We start from the raw sequence: 22,308 nt of genomic DNA on the forward strand, positions 1-22,308 counted from the left end.
TTGTTCATTGCTTTGAAATACTACTTTGAAATATGACAGTATTAATTAAATGATTGTTTAAACTAGGCTAGCCTATGTGCTCCACTGCACCATTAACTGTATGTAGTATGTAGAACGTCTCTCTCACACTAGCCTAAGCTATACATTAGTCACATGCCTATAAGTCAAGCATAATTATGAAATTAAATGCATCTAATTTATATTTTATCATTATCCAACACAACTGTAGTTAAGTATTAATGCCATTAGGCCTACCTTTGGCCTGCCCTATTGGTTTTGTGATAGCAAAAATAAAGAATTAACAAAGTTACATGAGTATATTAACATGTTACTTTAATAAAAGAAGGTAATGCCTAGTTTTTAGGAGAATACATTGAAGCAACGTGATAAGCAAGCAAGAAGCAGGCCTTGTTGTCGCGGCTAATGTCAATATCCGACGCAAAGTTGCAGTTTCTGCCTAGCTACAGAGGGGTGGGTCACTATTCGGCAGCGCTGTCTCTCTGCTTTCGGGGACGGGCTCACTATTTGGCAGCTCCGTCCGTCCCTCCCTCCTCACTCCTCCCTCCTCCTCCTCCTCCTCCTCCAGCACCAGCTCCGTGTTTCACTCAAGCAACGACCTGCCTGCGAGCCGAGACGTACGCTCCGAGCCCAGCAACAACACCAACCGAAGCGCCTTTCTCCACACCTCTACTTTTCTGACATGTTATCAACACAAGTTCACGAGTCCACGCTCTAAATCCTGTCGACGTTGGCTACGATCCGGACGTCGGCTCCTGAAAAAACGAAGAGACGAAATTGATGCATCTCGCTGTACGTCGCGGCTTGTTTTGACCTGGTAAGGCTCCGCTGCTGCCGCTACTGCTGTTGCCTGTGACGATTAGCTTGCGTTGCTAACACACTACTTGCACTTCCCCAATATTAGCCACGGAAGCGCTTAAATTTATCGCTTTATTCGTACAGTTTAACCTTCTAGACATTTCTAAATTACGTTTGATTATTTTTCAACTTGAACAGCTGGTCAACATGAAAAATAGTTATTACTATGTGTGGTTAATGCATAATTTCATTTGATAGATGCTAATGTCGGCTAATAGCTATCAACAGTGGCAGATTGAACGTCGCTGCATGCTAACTCATAGTGTTAAAAACGCAATTGCTTTACAATAAACTATAGGCAGTTTTTTTACTAATACACCGGTTAAACAAAAGCCCTAGGTGTCGTTCATGTCGTAAATAATTCTACCCGTTAAATATAGGTCACTCGAGAATCACCTGGCGTTGACGTTTTGTTGAGTACTACGCAAATTGAAACGTACATAGTTTTTAGGAACAGTCTGTCCATTGTTACCAGAGCCCGGCAGTTTCTTTCTTTCGCTTCCCGGCTGATGCTGGAAGAAACGTAAATCGGCACGATTTACGTTTTAAAGATGCACGCGCCCTGGATGTCCCGGAATGTTCTGGTGCTTTGGCGACTGTTCCTGAAATACGTGTTGTTAATAGTATAATAGAATCAGAATCAGAATCCTTTTATTGCCATAGAGTCTATGATTAGCTATTATTGGTTAGGCATTTGTAATGACTTTTGACAGTTGCTTCTAAAGGGGCGTGGGATGAGGCTTTGTGGATTACATAATGGTTTCTGAGCTTTAGCCCGAATTAGGTCGAATAGGCTATAGTGGACAGTGGGCAGCATATGTAAAAATGGCATGTTTGGTGGCAGAAATTGATTTAATAGTATGGCTGCAAGTAACATTATTTTAGCAGTTGATTATGTGCTAATTATGTGCTAATTTCTATTGTGCATTGAGATTATTAAAAATGGAACTTGAAATATGATGACTGATTGATTGGTTTTAAAATGATAGTTTATAAAGGTAAGAAATGTTCTGTTCTTTTTCTGTTATAAAAGATCTTTTGGCATGTATTTTAGAGTCTGCATAGTCAATTACAGTCAACAGCTACAATTAGTGATGCACTCTAATGGAATTTTCAACCAATACGATAACCGACCATTTGAAGATGTGTGTCACCGGTAACTGATCAATTAACACCAATTACACTTTTTAAATGAACCTGGTTTTTGAAATGTACATTTTTTATTAATTTGTTTTAGTTTATAGAGCTAAATGTGACTAAAGCAGACCATATAATACCTTGAAAGTCTTATTATATGAATATATCACAAATATGAACTAAGAGTATTGGGATGTAGTCTGTTTGTAAGCTCAATATACCAACAAAAAAGATCACACACTCTAATATTTTGTTGGGCTGCCTTTAGCTTTGATTACGGCACGCATTTGCTGTGGCTTTGTTTTGATAAGCTTCTGCAATGTCACAAGATTTATTTCCATCCAGTGTTGCATTAATTTTTCACTCAGATCTTGCATTGATGATGGTAGAGTCTCACCGCTGCACAAAGTCTTCTCCAGCACATCCCAAAGATTCTCAATGGGGTTATGGTCTGGACTCTGTGGTGGACAATCCATGTGTGAAAATGATGTCTCATGCTCCCTGAACCACTCTTTCACAATTTGAGCCAGATGAATCCTGGCATTGTCATCTTGGAATATGCCCGTGTCATCAGGGAAGAAAAAATCCATTGATGGAATAACCTGGTCATTCAGTATATTCAGGTAGTCACTGACCTCATTCTCTGAGCACAGACTGTTGCTGAACCTAGACCTGACCAACTGCAGCAACCCCAACCTATTTGCTTAGTTAAATCCAGGTGGCGACTTTTTTTCGCCAGGTGGTGTAATTTAATTATAGACTTCCTATGCCCTGATGATGTTTCATATAGGCCTAAATTTATTATTCTTGCTACATTGTAAATGCTGTTTTATTTAAATTTTTATTTTAATTATAAGAATATGGCTTATCTGAAGCATATTGTTATTTGTAGATTTCATGGATGCTTTGTGCAGCACACCGAAAGCACCTTGGCTGCTTCTTTAACATGAGATGGATTCTGAGTGACACAAGCTCAAAGCAGCCACTATGTATTAGAGATGCACCGATACGATAATGATATTGGTTATCGACATCGATACTGAAATATTTTCTGGATTAGATATCAGCTTCCAAATATCTGCCGATAATCTGGTTGGACATATAAACTGATGTAATTACTCTTAAGTATTTACTGGTCATAATTGGCCCGCAAAGTCTGTTAAAGTTAGAATTTTTATTTGTACAAAGTTGTTCTGTACTTATGAGAGGGATAAACAACAAATACATGACATATTTGGATCAGTTTGTCCTATATTATTTTTGTTTAAAGGAAATGAATCCTTTCCCGTGTTATGGGGCTGGTACAAAGTGGTTTCACTGAAATATCTGTCCTCCAAATGTAAAAGAACCCCATATATGTGAACACTCCTCTGCCTCTGACCTGGGGCTGCTATGTGTGTGTGGCTGGAGCAGGGGGCGGAGCCAGGGTTCACAGTGAGCGCTCTGAGGGAGAGAACAGCAGCTGAATCAGTGTATTTTGGGTTTGTAATTATTGGATGAAATTATCAGTGACATTTTTTTTATTATCTGTGTGATGTCTTAATTGTGTTATCAGCCGATAATTTTTGGTGACCGATATTATCGTGCATCCCTAGTTACAGTTACACTTAACAATAACAACACGAAAATACGTTTATTCATTTAGGTAGCAGCCCAATGACAAGTAGTTATTTACCGTAAATTTCGGACTATAGAGCGCACCTGAATATAAGCCGCACCAGCTAAATTTGAAAAGAAAATCAATTTTGTACATATATAAGCCACATCTGAATATAAGCCGCAGGTTTTCATATTGTAACATGAGATATTTACACAGAAAGACGGTGCAGCGACACCTGCCTGAAAATTGGCATCAACATGGGATGAACACACCTGCAGGTTTAGAAAATAAAGCTGCACCAACACGGAAAATCTGCTTTTATTTCCTCTGAAAACTTTTGTCGTCTTTTTACATTGACCAAGTTGGATTCATTGATGCCGAGCTCACGTGCAGTGGCTGTATTTCAGGGGTCGGCAACCCGCGGCTCCAGAGCCGCATGCACCTCTTTCAGCCTTATACTGCAGCTCTGCGTGGCTTGGGAAAATACATTTTAAGTATTTAGTTGAAGTGTATTTTATTTGTGTTAGCTCTTTTTATTGTAGTTTAAATTGGAAGATTATTATGATCTTAAAATAAAAAAAATATATTTTCTTATTTTTCATTGCTCAAAATAAGCGTCACGCTCGCGGAACAATGTTAAAAACAAACACCGCTCACGTCTCACAGACACAGACACTGACACAGCTCACAGTCCTGCGTAAAGAGCCCTGATTTTCAGATGCTGTGCGCACAGGGGTCAGGAGCAACTTTCGCCCGTCCCTAATGACACACTAATAAGCTCGTCCGTAGATGTATCATGGAAATCCTGCTGGAAATCGCCACAGAAATCTATTTGATGTAGTAGCAAGTTTATTATCTGCTCTTGTCTCCGCGATGACGTATCACATATAACACATCAGACACGTCCCCCAAAAGTAGAGCCACAAGCGAGTGAAAATGAGCCAAAACAAAAGTCTTTGGAGAGCTTTTAACAAAGGGGAAAAGGACAACTGAGGAGCCAGAAGAGGAGACTACGACCTCCAAGAAAAAGAAAGATAAATTTAACAGACAATGCCTACTTAAAATCTGGGTTTGTCGCCACAGGTGACTCTCACGCACAGTCCGCTCTGTGTAATATGTGGGAATAGCAAATGAGGCAATGAAACCTTCAAAACTGCTTTGGCACATGGAGAATAAGCACCTGGGATTAAACGATACGCCTTTAGAGTTTTTTTTTTAAAGAAACTGCGGCGCAGAGTAGACATAATCACATAATCAGCACAGAGCTCACACTGATGCAGCGGTTTGGTGAGTTGTATTTTTTCATGCACTTAAGTTATTTTTGCCATATTTATCTGCCACGTGTAGAAGGCCGGTCTGTGAAAATAAAACCTACATTATTCCGTTACATTATTATTATTATACACAGTGTTATCTTCATTTTAGATGTCAAAAGGTATTTGCGGCTCCCAGTGTTTTATTTTACGTGGAAAGTGGGTCCAAATGGCTCTTTGCGTGTTAAAGGCCGACCCCTGCTCTATTTCCTTCTTTATCTTAAAAACTGCATCATATCCATTTCATGATGCGCAAAATGATCGTTCAAAATCAAAACTAGTGAATTCTTCAGAGCAGAACGTCTGTCCCACTTTTACGTTTACAGCTAGAGAGCGCCCCCCAGGGGCCGTTATCCAGTAAAATTCTATAAATAAGCCGCACTGCTGTATAGGCCGCAGGGCTCAAAGCGTGGAAAAAAAGTTGCGGCTTATAGTCAGAAATTTACGGTAATCATTGCTGCCATGCAAGGCGTGTATGTCCCTGTAATGACTAAACTTGTCTATACAAGTTGAAAATGCATACAAATGACACTCAAACTGAAGTGGATGGGGAAAAGTTAATTCAAATAAAAAAAAAAATGCTTGTGTCATGAGTGTGTAATTTAGAAAGAATACAAAAAACTATTTTGGATAGTTTTATTTTTAAATAATCAGAGGCATAGCTCCTCCTCCTGTCATATTTGTACACATAAAAAAACAACTTGTGTAAATGTTAAACTCGTGTAATGTTAATGCAATGTATTACTTTTTTCTAAAAAACAAATACACTTGCCTAAGTCTCATGTCTCTACTAGTAGCTAAATAAAACTATCCAATTATGCTGAAACTGTAAAAAAAAAATCTTATCTGTGCAGTGTGGGCAAAATATCAGTGACTTTAGTAGCATTTTTGTAAGTTCCTGGTTACTGTGTAATAGAAACAGTATAAGCTGTGCGAGTAAAGGTCATTCTGTCTGGTGCTGATGTTGCTAAAACTCTGCTAAAGCTCTGAACTTGAGATATTGAGTAGTGGGCTGTGCTGTTGTGTTACTGTTTTGGACTGTACTTGGAAGTACTACTTATTAGAATGGTATTGTTTTGCTTTAGTGTGATTTATTTTTTGTTGTAAATGAAATTCTTTAGTGTTATCTATAGTAGTTGTTAGTGATGTTAATAATTGATCCTTTTTATTCCATCGTAAATACACTAAGCTTTTCCTGGATCACCCAGTGACCTATGTATTTAAAGCTGTTCGCCACCAGTAGGTAAGTTCCATTCAAATTTTGTAATATTATTAATTAAACATTAACAACCATCTATCTTCTACTTAGGTAAGATTTCTAATATAAGTTAAGTCTGATGTTGCCGGCGATAGTTGCTGACGATAGTTGCTGGCGATAGTTGCTGGCGATAGTTGCTGGCGATAGTTGCCGGCGATAGTTGCCGACGATAGTTGCCGGCGATAGTTGCCGGCGATAGTTGCTGGCGTCACTTCTTAGAATTTAGAGCATTGATAAGCTCTACCAATATTTTGGGGAACTTTCATGGGGAAATTTTTGATTATACTAATATTGGTAGTGGCTCAGTGTGTGTTTTCCCACCAAGGTGCATGAGTGATTGGTTGTGGTCAGTAGGCCTGTCACAGTAATTATTATATCGACTTACTGTCCAATATATGGAAGCTGTAACAATATTTTTTCAGGTCAATATTTATTGTGTGTACATTTTCTTTGCACTACTAAGAAATTTTTAGAAATATTTTGGCAATATGATAAAATTTAAGAAGTAAAGATTGTATAAATCCCTTCTAAGTACGAGTGTTTCATTGTTACATTTTAGAATAGTTTTGTTGGGGGTAATTGTGCTTTAGGGTTATTGTGTCAGTGCCATAAATGAGGTTTAATATTATCATTTATCATCTATAATTTCTCTATGAATATGTCGCACATCAAAATTTGTAATCGTGACAGGCTTAGTGGTCAGAGCTGCTGTAAGCATACAGTGGCAGTCTTGCTTCCGTCAGTCTTCTCTTGGGAAACTGTGACTAAAAAGCTTACCAGCATTGAGTGTGGAATAAATACATTTTGACAGTGTAGTCAAGAGGCTAGTAGTCAAGTTATCTAGTGCAACTTAAATGTAAGGCATTCCCAAGTTTTTCCCAAATCGTTCAGTCCAACTTTGAAAATGTACAACTCGTGCTCTGTCCGAGGCAGTGTACTCTTTATGAATGTGAACCTTTTAGCCCTTTGATGCGACTGCTCTCACGTATGCATGTCTCACTATGTTCAACAGCCCAGCCTCCTGTGGTGTGAGATAGGCTGTGTCTGTAAAAGAATCCCGGCTCAGGCTGCCTAAGGTGTGGGATTAGACTCTGCGGGTCAGCACCGATGGATGGGAGCCAAATAAACCAGCCCAAATCTGTTTAAGGCCACAAATCCACCTCACGTTTAAAGTTTACAACCTCATGTAATTGGCTCACACGCAGTTTATCTACTGCCACAGCCCCAAGTGGTATCAGAGATTACAGTGGCATTTATAACTGCGGTGCAGGGAGTTGGACAGATTTGAGTAAGTGACAAGAAGCTGTGAAAACCAAGAGGCATTGTCCTGCGGCGTACATTAGCTACTAATGCGCTGAAGGCAGTATCCCACAGCGCCAGGCTCAGGCTGAGTAAACAAAGATGGTGGAAATAACAGCAGGCTCCACACAACTAACTTAAATGCTTTGTTTTTCCAAGAATACAAGCACAAGCTAACTGTAGGTTTTTCCTTAACATCCCTGTGGCCAAACCTCCATTTCAAGGCCTTATCTTGTCAGATCTCAGAAGCTAAGCAAGGCTGGGCCTGGAAAGTACTTGGATGGGAGACCACTGGGAAATTCAAGGTTGGGCGGCAGTGGCTAAAACTGTCATAGTGTCCTAGACACAAGACAAGACACTTCACCCATATTGCCTAGTATGAAACTGGTGTGTGTGAGTGGAGGTCGGAGGAGCCGATGGCAGCCGATTGGCATTCTTGCTTCTGTCAGTTTATCCCAGGGCAGCTGTGGCTACAATAGTAGCTTACCACCACGGAGTATGTAGTCAATGAATAAAGCATGAAATTGTAAAATGACTTTGGGCATCTGGAAAAGCGCAATAGAAGACTAATGCATTACTATCTGTCAGGAATTAAAACAGTCTGGGGTGATAGCTATAACCAAAGGAACAACATTTCCATGGAAACAAGCAAGAGGAGGCCCTCCTCCAGGCCAAAAAAGAGTCAGGTTTGTGGAGATGCAAGCCTGTTCACAGAAAGGACACATGCTTTTATATGTTGCCTAGTGCAATAAAAACATTAATAATCAAAAAACATGCTTTTATTTTAGCCTTTTTAGCCAAAAGTCACATACTGAGGTTTTAATTAAGTAGCGTCTCTTTAGCTTCATTTGCCAAATTTTGTTAAAATTTCATATTCTGAGGCAGGGCTACAACCAGTGCTTAATTTGTAAATCAAACGTTGCCGGAACAAAAAATGGCCTTGGGACTGGTGTCAAAACTTTAACGGAAAACACAAAATAGGTCAGCATAAGCACTCAGAAATGTCCAAACAACACAACTGACTATCTTAGAGAATTCTAAACCATGTGTTTCCTAGGGATGGCCATTCATTCTGAATCAAGTCAAAGCAGCATCTGCCACTGTAACCATACCATCCGGATGCCCTCCTAGGGGTTCACTCCCCACACAAGAGCCAGGCCCTCCCCTTTCCTCATCGCCTGTATACAGCATTACAACGCTTAGTCGGATGCCCTCCCACGCACTGACCCTGCATCAGAGCACAGCCCTCTCCTCGCTCGCTTTTTGTATCGACTCAATCCGACTCTGATCTACAGTCATTGGAACAAAAATGTTGCACAAATGCTGCTCATTCATGGGGCTTTTCACACTATTATTTTAAAGCATGTGATTTTACCTGTAGTTAGTCCTAATGTAGTGATGTTGGAGTTTGCCTCATCCTTGTCAGTATTGTTAACAAATTAATCCCATTTTGCCGGTTTGACTTGTTAAAAAAAGGAGGTGCCTGTAATTTAGATTCAGAACTCCTGCTCTGATCGGAAGGCTCGGGATGGAGCTCACAGAAGCGGAGGCGCAGAGGCGCAGGATCAGGCTGTAGGACAGCTCTGCTCTGAGAGCAGAGGACATGAGATGTAGCATACGGCTCCTGAAAATGTGGGCTCAATTTGTCAAAAACACAAATCTCAGTATTTATCTATATCTTGAATAATATAAAGGTTTAACTCTGGTCTAGTCACAGGAGCAAAAAAAGCAGCCGACAGAATGCACTCTGACAGTTGCCGGATCCTGTTCCAGCTTGTTCCGGCTCAAATTCAGCCCTGGCTGCAACAAGCAACTAACAGTTATTTTGTTTGCTTTAGTTAGATGGATCGCGAAATACCCGTAGTTGCTTTGTTTTTTTGTTTTTTTCTAAACTCTACCCACGTAAAGCATATTTGAAGCCCCTTCACGTTCACATAAAATGAACACATTTCTTGTGTAATTTGTATGGCATTCCTGATCTGTTTGAGTCATAAAACTTCTCTCAGCTCATGACATACGCCTATGTACCAACCAGTTAATGATTATTCGATTACTGAAATAGTTGACAGCTATTTCAATAATCAATTAGTTGTGATTAATCGAGGTCTAGTTTGTTATATAAATAATCAATTAATCAAAAGCATTGTTACAAGATCAGTCAAATACCAAATTGATTTCCAAATAATCGTTAAGTATAGCCTCACTTTTTTGAATCTCTGTACTGTAGAATTGAACTAAAGTTGAACTAAAGTTATTTTCGGTGCCAGACTAAATCTGTTATTTCATGAGTGTAATGTGCTAACTCATGATGAGCAATCACCACATGAATGTGTGTTTCTGACTATAGTTTTTTGTTCACTTGAACAAGGAAGCGTTCTGAAATTAGTTCATCTCTATGAACCTCAACACCGCCTGGAAGTAAATTTCGCATGAATTATTCCCATAGACTAGAAAAATTTATATTAAGAGGTTTAAAGCCTGCTCTGGGCTAATCGGCTATGTGGTAAATAACTAATGGCCACAAGATCTACAGTTATATTTCTGAAAGTTTATAGAAATGTTATTAAAATATTTAGCCAAATTTTAAATGTGTTTGAATTGGACTGAAAAACATGTTATGGATATTGGGTACATGATGATTAGGCGATTAGCCTCCATTGTGTCTTTGGATTTCTTTTGAAGTCTATAGGAAAATGAATGGGAAATGTACTGCAACACACCTCACTATTTTTCAGAGCAAGAGATGGTGGTGCTTCAAGTTGATTGAATTTTATTGTTGCTGACACCTCCTTGGCATTGTGTGGCTGTGTTAGCGCCTGTAAGAGTCACTGTCTTTTGTTCAGTTAGGGTAATCCTCTACTTGATATTATCAAAATGGTTGTTTTGATGATAAGCTAAATGAGAATGTAGAGTCATTTCAGTGCAGAAGCTTACTATACATTTCTTTCAAACAAGGGTGTATATTCTGCTCTTTTTACAGTCCACATTTTACGTTTGCAGAACTTTGATATCTCAATATATTATTTTACAAAAGTGAAAAGTTAATTTGTGATCTTTACTTCAACTTAAGATACATTTGTGGGCCTGACTATGGATTTTCATTGGCAGATATTGTTATCAGCCACAGCAGCAGGCCAAATATCAGATATTACTGCTCAAAAACCCATATTGGCCCGTACCTAATTAATGAATTAAATTTTTTACTCTTTTTTTTGTTTGCCTTCCAGAAGGGTCTGGATTATGCTGATGTTTTATTCTTTGTTAGAATAAAAAACTAACTGCGGAACACATATCTCATAAGGCTTTGTATCTTAAAGGCTTTGCTCTAAAAACTGCGGCGTCATTCTATGCTACCAAGGCCATTCTCAGATCTATTTGAACAGAGATGGATGTGTATGAAAGGATACGTTATGTAATATGTTTGTCCTGTGCTTTTCAGCCCTCGAGTTAAGACCGAATCACAGGAATCTGGAAATTTCCATCAGTCTCAGACCACACAAAGACAAAGATCAATACTAAGTCAATGAGGCTCAGTGTCTTTGTCTCAGAGCAGACAACAACACCCAAGGAGATGCGTAACAGTGGCACTTTAACACATTTGTTTGTTAGGGTAAATTTGATAAAGGTTTTTGGAGATTTAGAACATGAGATTATGAGCAGCCAGAAAAAAAGAAAGAAGACAAAATGTCTGGTGCTGAAATGTGTGTATGTATTTGTGGGGTGAATGTGTGGACATGATGCAGGTGTAGTCTAAATTAGGCCCTTAGCACTATTTTACATTGGTACTATTTATTAGGAATTAACTAATTGTGACTAGTCGACAATAAAAAGTACCGGTAGTCACAGACATACTCTAAAACAGAAAAGACCATTTTATAACAAAGACAGTGACATTATTAAATCAAAATGTCAAAAAAGAAATAATTTCTGAAAATTCTGAATATACTTCTTTATAAATATTCGCTGTCTTCACTCAAATGTGTTTCTGAGAATCAGAATTTAGAATAGAAATAATCTTTTGACCAGTTGACTACTAAAATAATGGCTAGTTGCAGGCCAATTATTTATAGGGCTGTATTGATATTTTATACCGGTTTTCAATGGGACCTGTTAAACAGTATCTTGTTTGTGTCTAGGCCTATGCCTGAAAATGACAATGATTTGAATTGGGAATCTTGAATAGTTCCAACAACACTATTTAGGAGTGGGCAGTATTTATTTCAGACAGCAAATGAATGACTTGTGAAAATGTGATGTTGCAATTTTGGCACTTCATTTTAAAGGCAATATACTGTATATTCTAATTTTGCATATTCAACAAGTGAGATTGAGATACATTTTTCAATATATGTCCCACCTCTAACACTGGCCACAGTTGAAGTAGTCAGTAGTCTTTTTTTTAATTTTTTTTTATTTTTATTTAATTATTTTAATTCAAGTGCTCGCCCTGTCACAGCCAGTCAGCCACATTACTGAGACTGGAGTAATTTGTCCAGGTACACTATTAACATTTATGAAAATGCACTCAATAGAAACAGTCTTTTATTGCTGTATTAATGAACTGACCATACTCCATGATGTTGGGTCAATACAATTTGCATAGTTTGGCCTACTATGCTGCTGTACTGAACTAAGTGCTTCATGCCTCTACCTCCTACTTTGTTTTATAGAAAGCTGCTCTTGTGTTGTGACTGTAGGCGTTCACTGTCAGTGATCTCAAGGCAGACAAAGAATGGATTTTACCAACTCACCTCAAAAACACTCAAACCCTCCTACTGTACCAAAATACTCATGGGTTAGTGCTTGGGTGGATTTGGAGCTTTCAGTTATGATTTTTAGGAAACATTGCAAAATCTGTAGCTGCACAATCGTCTCTGGGGTGTAAGAAGCAGGCATTGATCGAAAGTACTCCATAACACAGTATATATGCAAGTATATAATTGGATTAAAACCCAAGGATAGTCTTATGTCATTATCAGTATCCTCTTGTTCTCTAACATTACTAAGAAATGTACAGGAGGAAATTGTGTAAGCATTAGCTTGCATGACTTGGGGAGTTTCCTCCAGGTACTGTAGGTGAAATGTGATCTCTGTATAAGTCACTCCGGTGTCAGTCTAGCTATTCTTTTGTTGTAGAGAGTGTTATACCTTTGACCTAATAGCACGGAAATGCAGTTTCTCATTGATTCATCAGAAATCCCCAATGTTTTTCAGTCCCCTGCAATAATTCTGTCCTCATAAGCAGCCATATTTGTTTTGATCCGGACGGACCAGGTGTGTCCCGTATTAGTTAATCCATCTGTCAATCACGTCCATCGGAACTCGTGGGGATCCAACAGTGACCAAACTCACATCTTCGTATTCAGAAGTATTAGAGAAGTGTTCTCATGTTTGTTTGTTTTTTACAGGTTGCTCCAGTAGCATAAAGGATATTTAATATATTTGTGTTCAGGTCAATTGCTATGTAAAGTTCTCATCTCAATAACAGGACAGTAATTTTGTATTTTTCCGATTCAAAAAAATTGAGTATATTTTCTATTTTATTTTTCTACGAAATAACTTGCGGGAGCTTACCCAGTGCAGAGATAACAAGGCCATTCCCCAAAGAGGAGCTTATTAATTTGAGTCTGACAGCGCAGGCCTGGCAGGAGCTGCAAACTAGGCCACAGTGCTGTGTTTCAAGGGTAAAGTCTGGCTTCACAACATTTTTCATGTCTCCCTTACGTCTGTATTTTTACCTCGTGTGTGCTTTCTCCTGCTGCCTGTGGCTCTTTTAATCCTTCCTACTTTACCTTTTTATCTGTTTTTGTTTATTTTCATTTATCTTCACTCCCATAGGGCTGTGGGATCCAGTCTATCTTTACTACTCCATTGCATGGTAAAACCCAGGATGTTTTCAACTTCTTTTTAGCAAAACATTTGAGTAAAAACCTATGCATTTTTTGTTTGATCTTGATAGAGTACATTAGCATTATACTGATGTTAGCAAAACTATAGATGCTAAAAGCTGCTGTTCAAAACACTACAGAACACATAATGAGATGTAGGTACACATTTTGAAGTGGATATAATTGTAATTGTCTGACAAATATTGTGTTTTTATTAGGTACTAAAAAATCTAAATTCCATTCACAGTGCAATTTAAACATATCCACTAATTCACTCTGTAGCTGATTTTTACTGAATTTAAAAACATAACTGTTTTTTAAGTCTATACTCAGTGTGGGTATTGTAGACACAACAGCACTAGTGTAGCCTGAACTAGTTCATTTTAAACGGTTTGCAGTGGTCCAGTTATTCCTCCTTACCTTATGCATTCTGGGCATCATAATTATTCACCATGATGGAGTCTATAAGCACTTTGTACAACCTTCAGATCCCAGAGCTGAGTTTGCCATCAAGGTTATGCTAACAACAACAGCATGCTGGCACACTCTTCCTTTTTTTTTTCGAACAATACAAATAAAACACTTTATAATTGGATGCAGACAGTACGCAAAAGGCTTATTTTAACCTCAAAAACTGCTTATGATATATCTGTACCAAGGAGAGACAATTTTACTCACATTTACTGATTGTTGTACTAAAGAAAACATAGTTACTAAGCATAAATAATTATATCATTGGAATATTGCTAATCAGAACTATTTAAATTGCTTTTTTGATCAAATTAACATTTTTGGTAACATTTTTGTGCCTAGATCATGTATCCCCTCTGACTCTTAACAAAGTCCTGCAGTGCAACTGGCTCTTGACTCGTGTGGATGTGACTGGTTATTTTCATACCAGACACAAGTACATTAAAGCTACGCACCCAACACTACGCCAATGTTCCCTGGGTCATGGCTAAAATGTCTGAAAACTTGCGCTTAAACCACTGCACAAACACATTGCACACATAGCAGGCATTTGTTCTGTCAATGGGCCTGCATTCGTTCTCTCAATGGGCCGGCTCCGGGGAAGAATTGGGCTAAAGTTCAGAGTTCAACAAGTTCATTATGCTTTGTTTGAAGATTTGACCTCCCCTTTGAACAGTGTATATTTAAGGAGAAAAGGCATAGAACGACAAATAGACCACAGTCTGCACAGTTTACATTCTTGTATCCAATAAAGAAAGGCCTGCTTATTTTGTGTGTGTTATCAGCAAAATATTATAATTTATTCTAGAGTGTAAAAATCTAATAAAGAGAAGTATAAATACAAAGTATTGGTCCAAGAAAATACTCAAGTAAAAACAAAAAAGTTTTTGGGAAAAGTACTCCTCAAGTAAGAGTAACTTAAAGAGTAACTGTGTGGAGGTAACATCTGATTTAATTAATTGCCTTTTAATGTAATTTGAAGGAGAGTAAAAGTAAAAGTAGGGTGCTAGAAAAGTACTCTGAAAAGTACAATTTAATGGTTATGATAATCATATTCATATTGTATTGCAGTCTAACTGGAAGGGTGCAAAAATGAATGTGGTAATGCACTATGTAAGATGCTTCTCAGTTACTGTGCACACTTTCTCTGAACTTTTGGGTATAATCTGGGGTTAGACAGAGAAAACTGAGGCTGGGTGTTTAAATATCTAAGGGGGAAGTAACATGATGCAAGTCAGATGAAAGTAACTGTATAATTCATAATCTATTTAATTAATATTTAATCATGCTCTGTTGGAACGGGAACCGGGGGTTTTGGCAGATACTATGTTATTCTAAAAAGTATTGTCTGACATAAATGGGCTTAAAGGTCAGATTTGATGAACATGCAATTATCTTTTAAATTTTCAAAGTTTAGCTTTAAAGATTTGATCTGTATCGAGTTGAGGACAGTAGTTAGTATTAGTATCAGACAAATGTGAAATTACTGTCATCACCTTTATCTGGAAAGCTGAAAGATTTGGAAAAAATATCTAATTGTGATTTTTTTCTGACAAGCATTGCCATTAGATTTGTGATTTGTGTGTTTATATATAGTAACAAGAATATGTTCAAAATTCACTTTTTCATTTTTTAATACAGGAGAATTCACAAAAAGACTTCTTTATACAGATCTAAACTAAAAGGTCTAAAAAGTTATCAGTTTTTATGCAGAGGAATACACCATAATTTCCTCAACAAGCAACAAATATTCTGCTTTAAAAATATATACATACAACATGCATTTTTTTTCCATTTTCATTTTTATCCAGCTTTTTGAATTTAATAAAATAAACACTATACTACTTAAGATTTTTTAGAATCAAACTGTCAGAGATCCTGCTCCCCCTAAAGCAGCCATCTCTTCTGCTACTTTCTTTTCTGTCTATAAAACATCTCTCAGCTTTCTCCGTTTCCATGTGAACAGTGCACCTTATTGTCGAACACAAAGCTGCCCACCATGACAGTAGGGATTAGAACTCGCTGGGTAAACCATCTAGAAGTTCTTTTCAGGCATTTCCATTACAGATGGGATCCTTTCTGTGGAGGCCTTTTTAGGATCGTTTTTTATACAAGGCAAAGCACTCTGGGAAAACTAAGTACCCCAATCTGTTGTGTCATTGTGTTGGCTGTCTGCTAGTCTGCCAAGAATCAAGCGCTGGAAATAAAAAGTAAACTGAACCACTGATGGATGATGCAGAGATTTCCTGACAGTTTTGTCTTGGGATTCTATTTTAAATGGCTCACTTTTTATTGTTGTTGAAAGAGTTGAAAATGTTAGTCTTTGCATGTCCCACAATTTTACGTTGAACACGGACCTTATTGAACTTAATAAACGCTTCCACAAATGGGTGATCAAGGGACATGCCAGATCATTTACTAGTGAATTGAAAATAAAGCTTTATAGGTTGTTATACACAGATTTTGTTCTACATGTTGCTACTGAGTTCTATAAAACATACAAATACTATTGAACCTGACTGTAGGACTACTCGTTAGGCAACCACTTCTTAACTGACTTTGTCTTGTCTTCTCTTTGCAGCTAAAAAGAATCCTGCTAGAGGATTAGCGGACCGTCAATGAGGAACTACCGGCTCATCTTTTGCCACAACCTGAAGCAGCCCTAGATGTTTTACCCTTTCACTGGTGTGGGGAGGAGCGGATAGAACACACTTTAACTGCTACACGGTAAGGATACAATCACAAGCACTTCCTGTTATTAGAACAGGACTTTTATAATGGATCACAGTTCCTCAGTCTATTTTAACGATGGCCTGGATAATAAAATAGGATGTAATGTGTTCAGCTCTGGAATAACATAAGCAAAAAACTGGCAACTGGCTGTTACTAAGCAACAGTGTATCAGTCTTTATGTTTGGTTAAATCCTATAAGAATGCTTTAAATAGTGTTTTAAATATGCACAATTTAAACCAAATCATTACAGCCAACTAAAATTTGTGAAAATGTTGTCAAATTCTTGGTTGGTTATCTGAAAAAAAAAACTGATCCTTCAAGACACAGAATGTAACTTTCTGGAGGTGGCACACCGCCTGTATGATGCCATGGTAAAACAAAGTTAAAACCATATTTGAGAACATTTCCCATGGAAGTAGACAGGTTTTATGTGGAATATTATTGCCAAAGGAACAACATTTCAATAGAAACAGTAAGGACGCAAGTTTTTCAGTGGAATAAATACTTGCTAAATACCTGCTATTCAATACTGATACATGAATGTTTTGGAATATTGGCATTGGGAAAAAAAAGACTAAAGTGTATGTAAAGACTAGGATGGTATAAGTGCCGATTTGATTCATGTGGCAGGGAGATGAATAATTTAGTGGATAGTGAATTAATCACTGGAGTCATTCATAATTCAAGACTACTATAATGTTTTAAAGTGCTTGTGACAGGTTAGAAAACTAATTTTGCTAAAACATAGTTAAGATCATTATATTTAAGAGTTTTCCCATTTATTTCCCAGTTTGGCATTTTTTTCAGGTTTAAAATACTTTCTGATTGGAAATGTTGACTTCACATTAGGGGATTCCATGATTGTTACCTAGCAACTATACTGTACACTGGTCCAAAACTTCTCTAATGTACACAGAAATTATTATTTGACAGATAAAATATTATTTAAACTCAATTCAGGTGTTTTCTTATGTTAAAATATCAGAAAAAGAATTCTCATTTGTAAATTGTGCCAATTTTCCCTACTGTGACGTCATCAATATGTTTTAGAGTCTCTACTCCCTGTATTTTTTTTCAACTTCTCTTCACAAATTGCTTCTTGGTGTAAAACTATAATTTTGATTTAATTTGGTGGGATAATACCTGTTGTAAATATAGGTTAAAAAAAATCATAAAAACGCATGTGCAATTCAACATTAACCTAGATAGGTATCATCAGGTATAGACTGACAGTACCAGTGTGTGTAACTATATTGTATAAAGGTAAATAAAGTCTATTGTGCTAGCCTTTATCCTTTACTTTTGACAGACGTCAGGCCTCGGCAGGGTTGTGGTGAGGAGGAGGAGCGGGCCATGAGGAAGAGCGTGTCTCCGTTGCCAGGCGACGAAGGTGGGAGCTCGGCCAACACCACTCGAGTCTTCGGCGTCCCGTTGGAGGAGGTGACGCACGCACACACCGTCAGTGGACACGAGGTCCCAGCGCTGGTCAAACACATCGTAGAGTACATCGAAGAGCATGGTGAGACACGGAACACACAAGTCAGGTCAAATGTTTTTACACAGTTTCCAATCAATAGCAGTATAGGCCCCACTACTTAATATTCGCTTGAAAATCTGATACTAATCGATACTAAAACTAGTATCGAAACTAGATACTCATTTGAGCAGGTATGGATACTAAAAAAAGTCACATTCGCAGGATAAAACACAAGTATAAGACCGCATTGACTACTATATGCCCATGGACCACTATGGAAGCTACCCGGATGACTGAGGGATTACAGCGATATAAAACCATGTGGTAATATAAAAGAAGACACTACAATTTAATGCTGAAAGTGACATACTATTTTCGAGTGTTTTTTTTATTATCGCCTTGGTATCAGAATCAGTAATGAGTACAGTCCATCCCTTAGTATTGAAATACAATCAAATTTTAGTATCATGACAACACTAGTCTAAAAACAGTGACAATGTTTAAATCCAGGCTCAAAGCGGTTCTGTTCAGCTGTGCATATGACTGAAAGGTTTTTATTCTGCACTCTTCTCTTTTAATGGGAAATTTATGATGATTATTTGTGATTATTTATGTTTTGATTTTAGTGTCTTTCTTATTCTGTAAAGCACTTTGAATTACCTTGTGCACAAATTGTGCTATACAAATAAACTCGCCTTGCCTTGCCTAAAAACAAGATAAATAATAATTTACTTGTCTTAAAATGCAAAAAACAGAACTAGTTCATTTTAAACAGTTTGTGGTCCAAAGTTATTCCTCACTTACCTCATGCATTCTGATCATAATTATTCACTACCATTTCACCACCATATTATGCAAAATATACTTTTTGTGGCTTTCTACCATGTTATAACATTTTTCCCTCATCAAAAACATGCCTGAAGAGGTTTTCAGTGGCATCCGTGCATGTTTTAGTATTTTTCGCGATCTCTTCCGGGCCCTATTCGAACCTTATCTAGGGTTAGCTGTAGGATTCTGAGCAATGCTCAGCTCACAGGCCTACGTCATCCCTGCTATCGCACGACAATTCTTCATAAATGTATAAAAGCATGATATAAAACTGTACACAATTTGACAACCTTGCACAACCTGATGCACTGTGTTGTAGTTTCATTAGCGGGATTGTGTTGGCATAGTGCTCTGAAGGGGGAGTGACTTAACACTGGAAACAAAGGGAGAGGGAACTCGATTAAAAATGAAACTGAAACTTATTAAACATGTTAGTACATTGTTTTCAGAGCATATAGCATTTTTAAAACAATAAACTGAAACATTGTGATCTAAATATGTTATGTGTTAGCAGGTAATACTCCATAGAAGTAAAATAGCCCCTCTTTAATATCAATAGCCTGCTTGGGTTATTTATTGAGTTATGTTTTCTTTAATTACATAACTCTAGTAATTGAATATGTAATTATACTAAATTCACAGTCCCATAATCATAAAAAGATGTCATAAAAGATAAGAATATCTCTTATCAAATGTATCTAGCTGGCTCCTTTTTTTGTTTTGTTTCGTTGTGTATGACCTGACTTAACCTGACTGCATTACATCACACTAACACCAAATATGTCTCTCCCTCATTGGCGCGATAAGATGAAGCAGACAGCTCCAGTTATCGCTTCACTGGTCGTCCTCATTACATAAGCCCTCTGTCAGCAGCCCGATGTCTAATGAAAACACCAGGACTCAGCTGTGGGGAGCACCACAGACCCACAATTTAAACTTGTCAAATGATTCTATATCCTACCCCTGGGATTTAGGCCAACAATCATGCACAGACACACGGATACATTTAATAATTTGTCTTTGAGTACTCAGTTCACTCACCTCTGTCGTCAGTGTTGGATAAAATGGTTGAATAACATGAGTAGGAGTGCGCCTTGAGCTCAAAATAAACGTTCTTTGTTCATTTTAAAATATAAAAAACGTTGTTAGGCATTCTGTGACTTCATAATTCAAGGTTATCATATATACTTTATGGGATGCTCCAAACGCAATTTCGTTGTTCTTCTGTGACAATGACTACAAATAAATTGAATTGAATGTTTGTCCATTTTGCTTCTTACAGTATTTATGAATTAAAAATAAGACTCTTGTATACATTGTATGGTTGGTTAAAGCAGCTATATTCTTACTTTTCCCAGTAGGCAAGCCAAGTTTATTTGCATAGCATAATTCCTACACAAAGAAGGAAAAAAAAACATTAAAATCACAATGGGATGGGCTCATTTGACATCACAACAATCTAGAATCAGTATAGTTTAATTTAGGCCAGAACTCTACAGTGTATTTTGCTGTTTAGCTGTCAGATTGCAGATTTGTTGACCTGGTTAATATTTCTCAAAGTTCAACATCTTCTCTGTGAGCATAAAAAAAGGAATTGGATTTTTTTTTTTTTTTTTTTACAATAGCTTCAGAACGTTTTCAACTCTAAAGTTGATGAAATGATTGTTGTCAGTTGAAAGGACTTAATCTTACAGGTTTGTGGACCTAGTCCCAAACAAATAATATTAAGGTTAAACATTTGTGGGTTTCTGTTGTGAATATTTCTTTCAAAAACAGTAACTTCCAAATAGTTACATATGTAGTTACATAGTTTTTTAAAAATTGGCTAATTTAACCAAGACATTTGCTTGGGATCTTGCGAAGATGTGAGTCTGGTCACCGATGAATCTCCCCGTTTTCAAATGGGCATGACTGCGGTGGATTATCCAATTGGGGACACACATTGTCCATCTTTATCAGAAAAAATAAAGGAAAAAAAATATCACAGGGGGCTGAAAAACATTGAGGATTTCTGCAGAATCAGTGTGCCAAGCACGAACCTCTATTAAACTGAGGTGAGAAAATTTGGGATTTTATTTGTAAATAATAAGTGACCAAAGAGCTCCTTTGTTTCATAGAAAAAAACAATCATGTTTGGCCGGGCTTGAGACACAATGGAGTGCGTGGGAACCAGACTGATATCCATCTGTATGGAGAAATGTCATTCTGGATTTCCTAGACAACTAAAACATATTTTATTACATACTCATCAACATTTCTTGCCATTTATTTGAGAATAACAAGAAACCTTTTACCGGCATCTTTTTAGACATTGATAAAGGTTTATTCAGACAAGGTATGGTAGTGAGTCCTTTTTATTTAGTGCAAGTTCAACCTGCTAAAGTACACTGTGTAATGAAGCAGACCATGGACTGGTAGAATTATACTACACTAAAGTATAAGCCCTGTGTATGAGCTGTCATAAGGGAGGTGCAGCTGGGACACAAGTTACTGAGGCAGAGAAAAGCTCCAATCTCCTGAGAATCTCATGTGTGCACAGTGAATAAGATGTTACATAAGATGGCACTGTCAAATCATGCAAACACAACACATAATGAAGCTCACCCCACAAAGCAGCACAATGGCACATTGAGATAAGATGGCAAAATGATAAGGTCTGACAGGGTTATGATACAGTGGAATGTCAGGTGTCTCCTCTGATAAAAGGGGGAAAGTTCACATGAGTGTTGGATTTCACATAATGTAAATGTAAGGTAGTGAACTAGACTGGTTGCATATTTTTGTTACAGCAACTTGGTTTTTCAACTTTACTAGCTCTATTCACCTTATTCCGGAAGTTGCATGAGTACTGCTATCCGTCTTTTGAATTGTATTATTTTGCATACGGCTGCTGATCTTGATAGTAAATAAGTTTTATACTGACTACAAAGCTGTTCAACAATGCACCGATTTTGTGGGTGGCTTTAGACCTGTTGCACATGAATATTTAACATTTTATAAAAATCAGCCTACTTTATAGTGAGCAATCAACCTATTGAGCAAAACTTTTCTCAAATTCTCCATTTAAATGAATGGGATTCCCATTTAATCGGAAGTGCCACCACAAAAAAGTGCGGTTTAGAAGCATTTAGAGACAAAAGTGGGGGCGGGGTGGAATAAGGTCATTAGTGTGTATGAAAGCTTCTAGTGTTGATAATGCTAATGAAGAACATAGTCAATAGCTGAATCCTTCATAAATTAATAGCTATAAAGAAAATAAATGCTAAGCACTTTACATTTTACCATCAACCATTAATATGTACTCTCTAAACTAAAGTGTTACATAAATAATAAGAGTTTCCTTAATCAAACAAAACATAACGAAAATGGTATAGAAATATATAAACCATTCACTTACAGATTTACACATTCAGGCCTTGTTCCTGTT

The 22,308-nt window shown here is 37.4% G+C and overlaps 1 protein-coding gene across 5 annotated transcripts in view; it reads left to right on the plus strand.

The window, feature by feature from the left end:
* The first annotated feature begins 618 nt into the window (after window positions 1–618).
* Window positions 619–22,308, plus strand: part of fam13b (family with sequence similarity 13 member B) — a 106,755-nt gene continuing 85,065 nt past the window's right edge. For 2 of the 5 annotated variants that reach the window (XM_055225070.1, XM_055225071.1), the window contains exons 1-3: window positions 640–835; window positions 16,424–16,569; window positions 17,886–18,095. In XM_055225070.1, coding sequence (XP_055081045.1) covers window positions 17,930–18,095 — 166 coding nt within the window. In that variant the 5' untranslated portion in view covers window positions 640–835; window positions 16,424–16,569; window positions 17,886–17,929. Of the gene's footprint in view, window positions 836–16,423; window positions 16,570–17,885; window positions 18,096–22,308 lie in introns of all 5 variants that reach the window. The other 3 variants (XM_033974714.2, XM_055225072.1, XM_033974713.2) reach the window with 2 other exon arrangements.

The sequence above is a fragment of the Periophthalmus magnuspinnatus genome, chromosome 10, assembly GCF_009829125.3.
Source record: "Periophthalmus magnuspinnatus isolate fPerMag1 chromosome 10, fPerMag1.2.pri, whole genome shotgun sequence".
Lineage (NCBI taxonomy): Eukaryota > Metazoa > Chordata > Actinopteri > Gobiiformes > Gobiidae > Periophthalmus > Periophthalmus magnuspinnatus.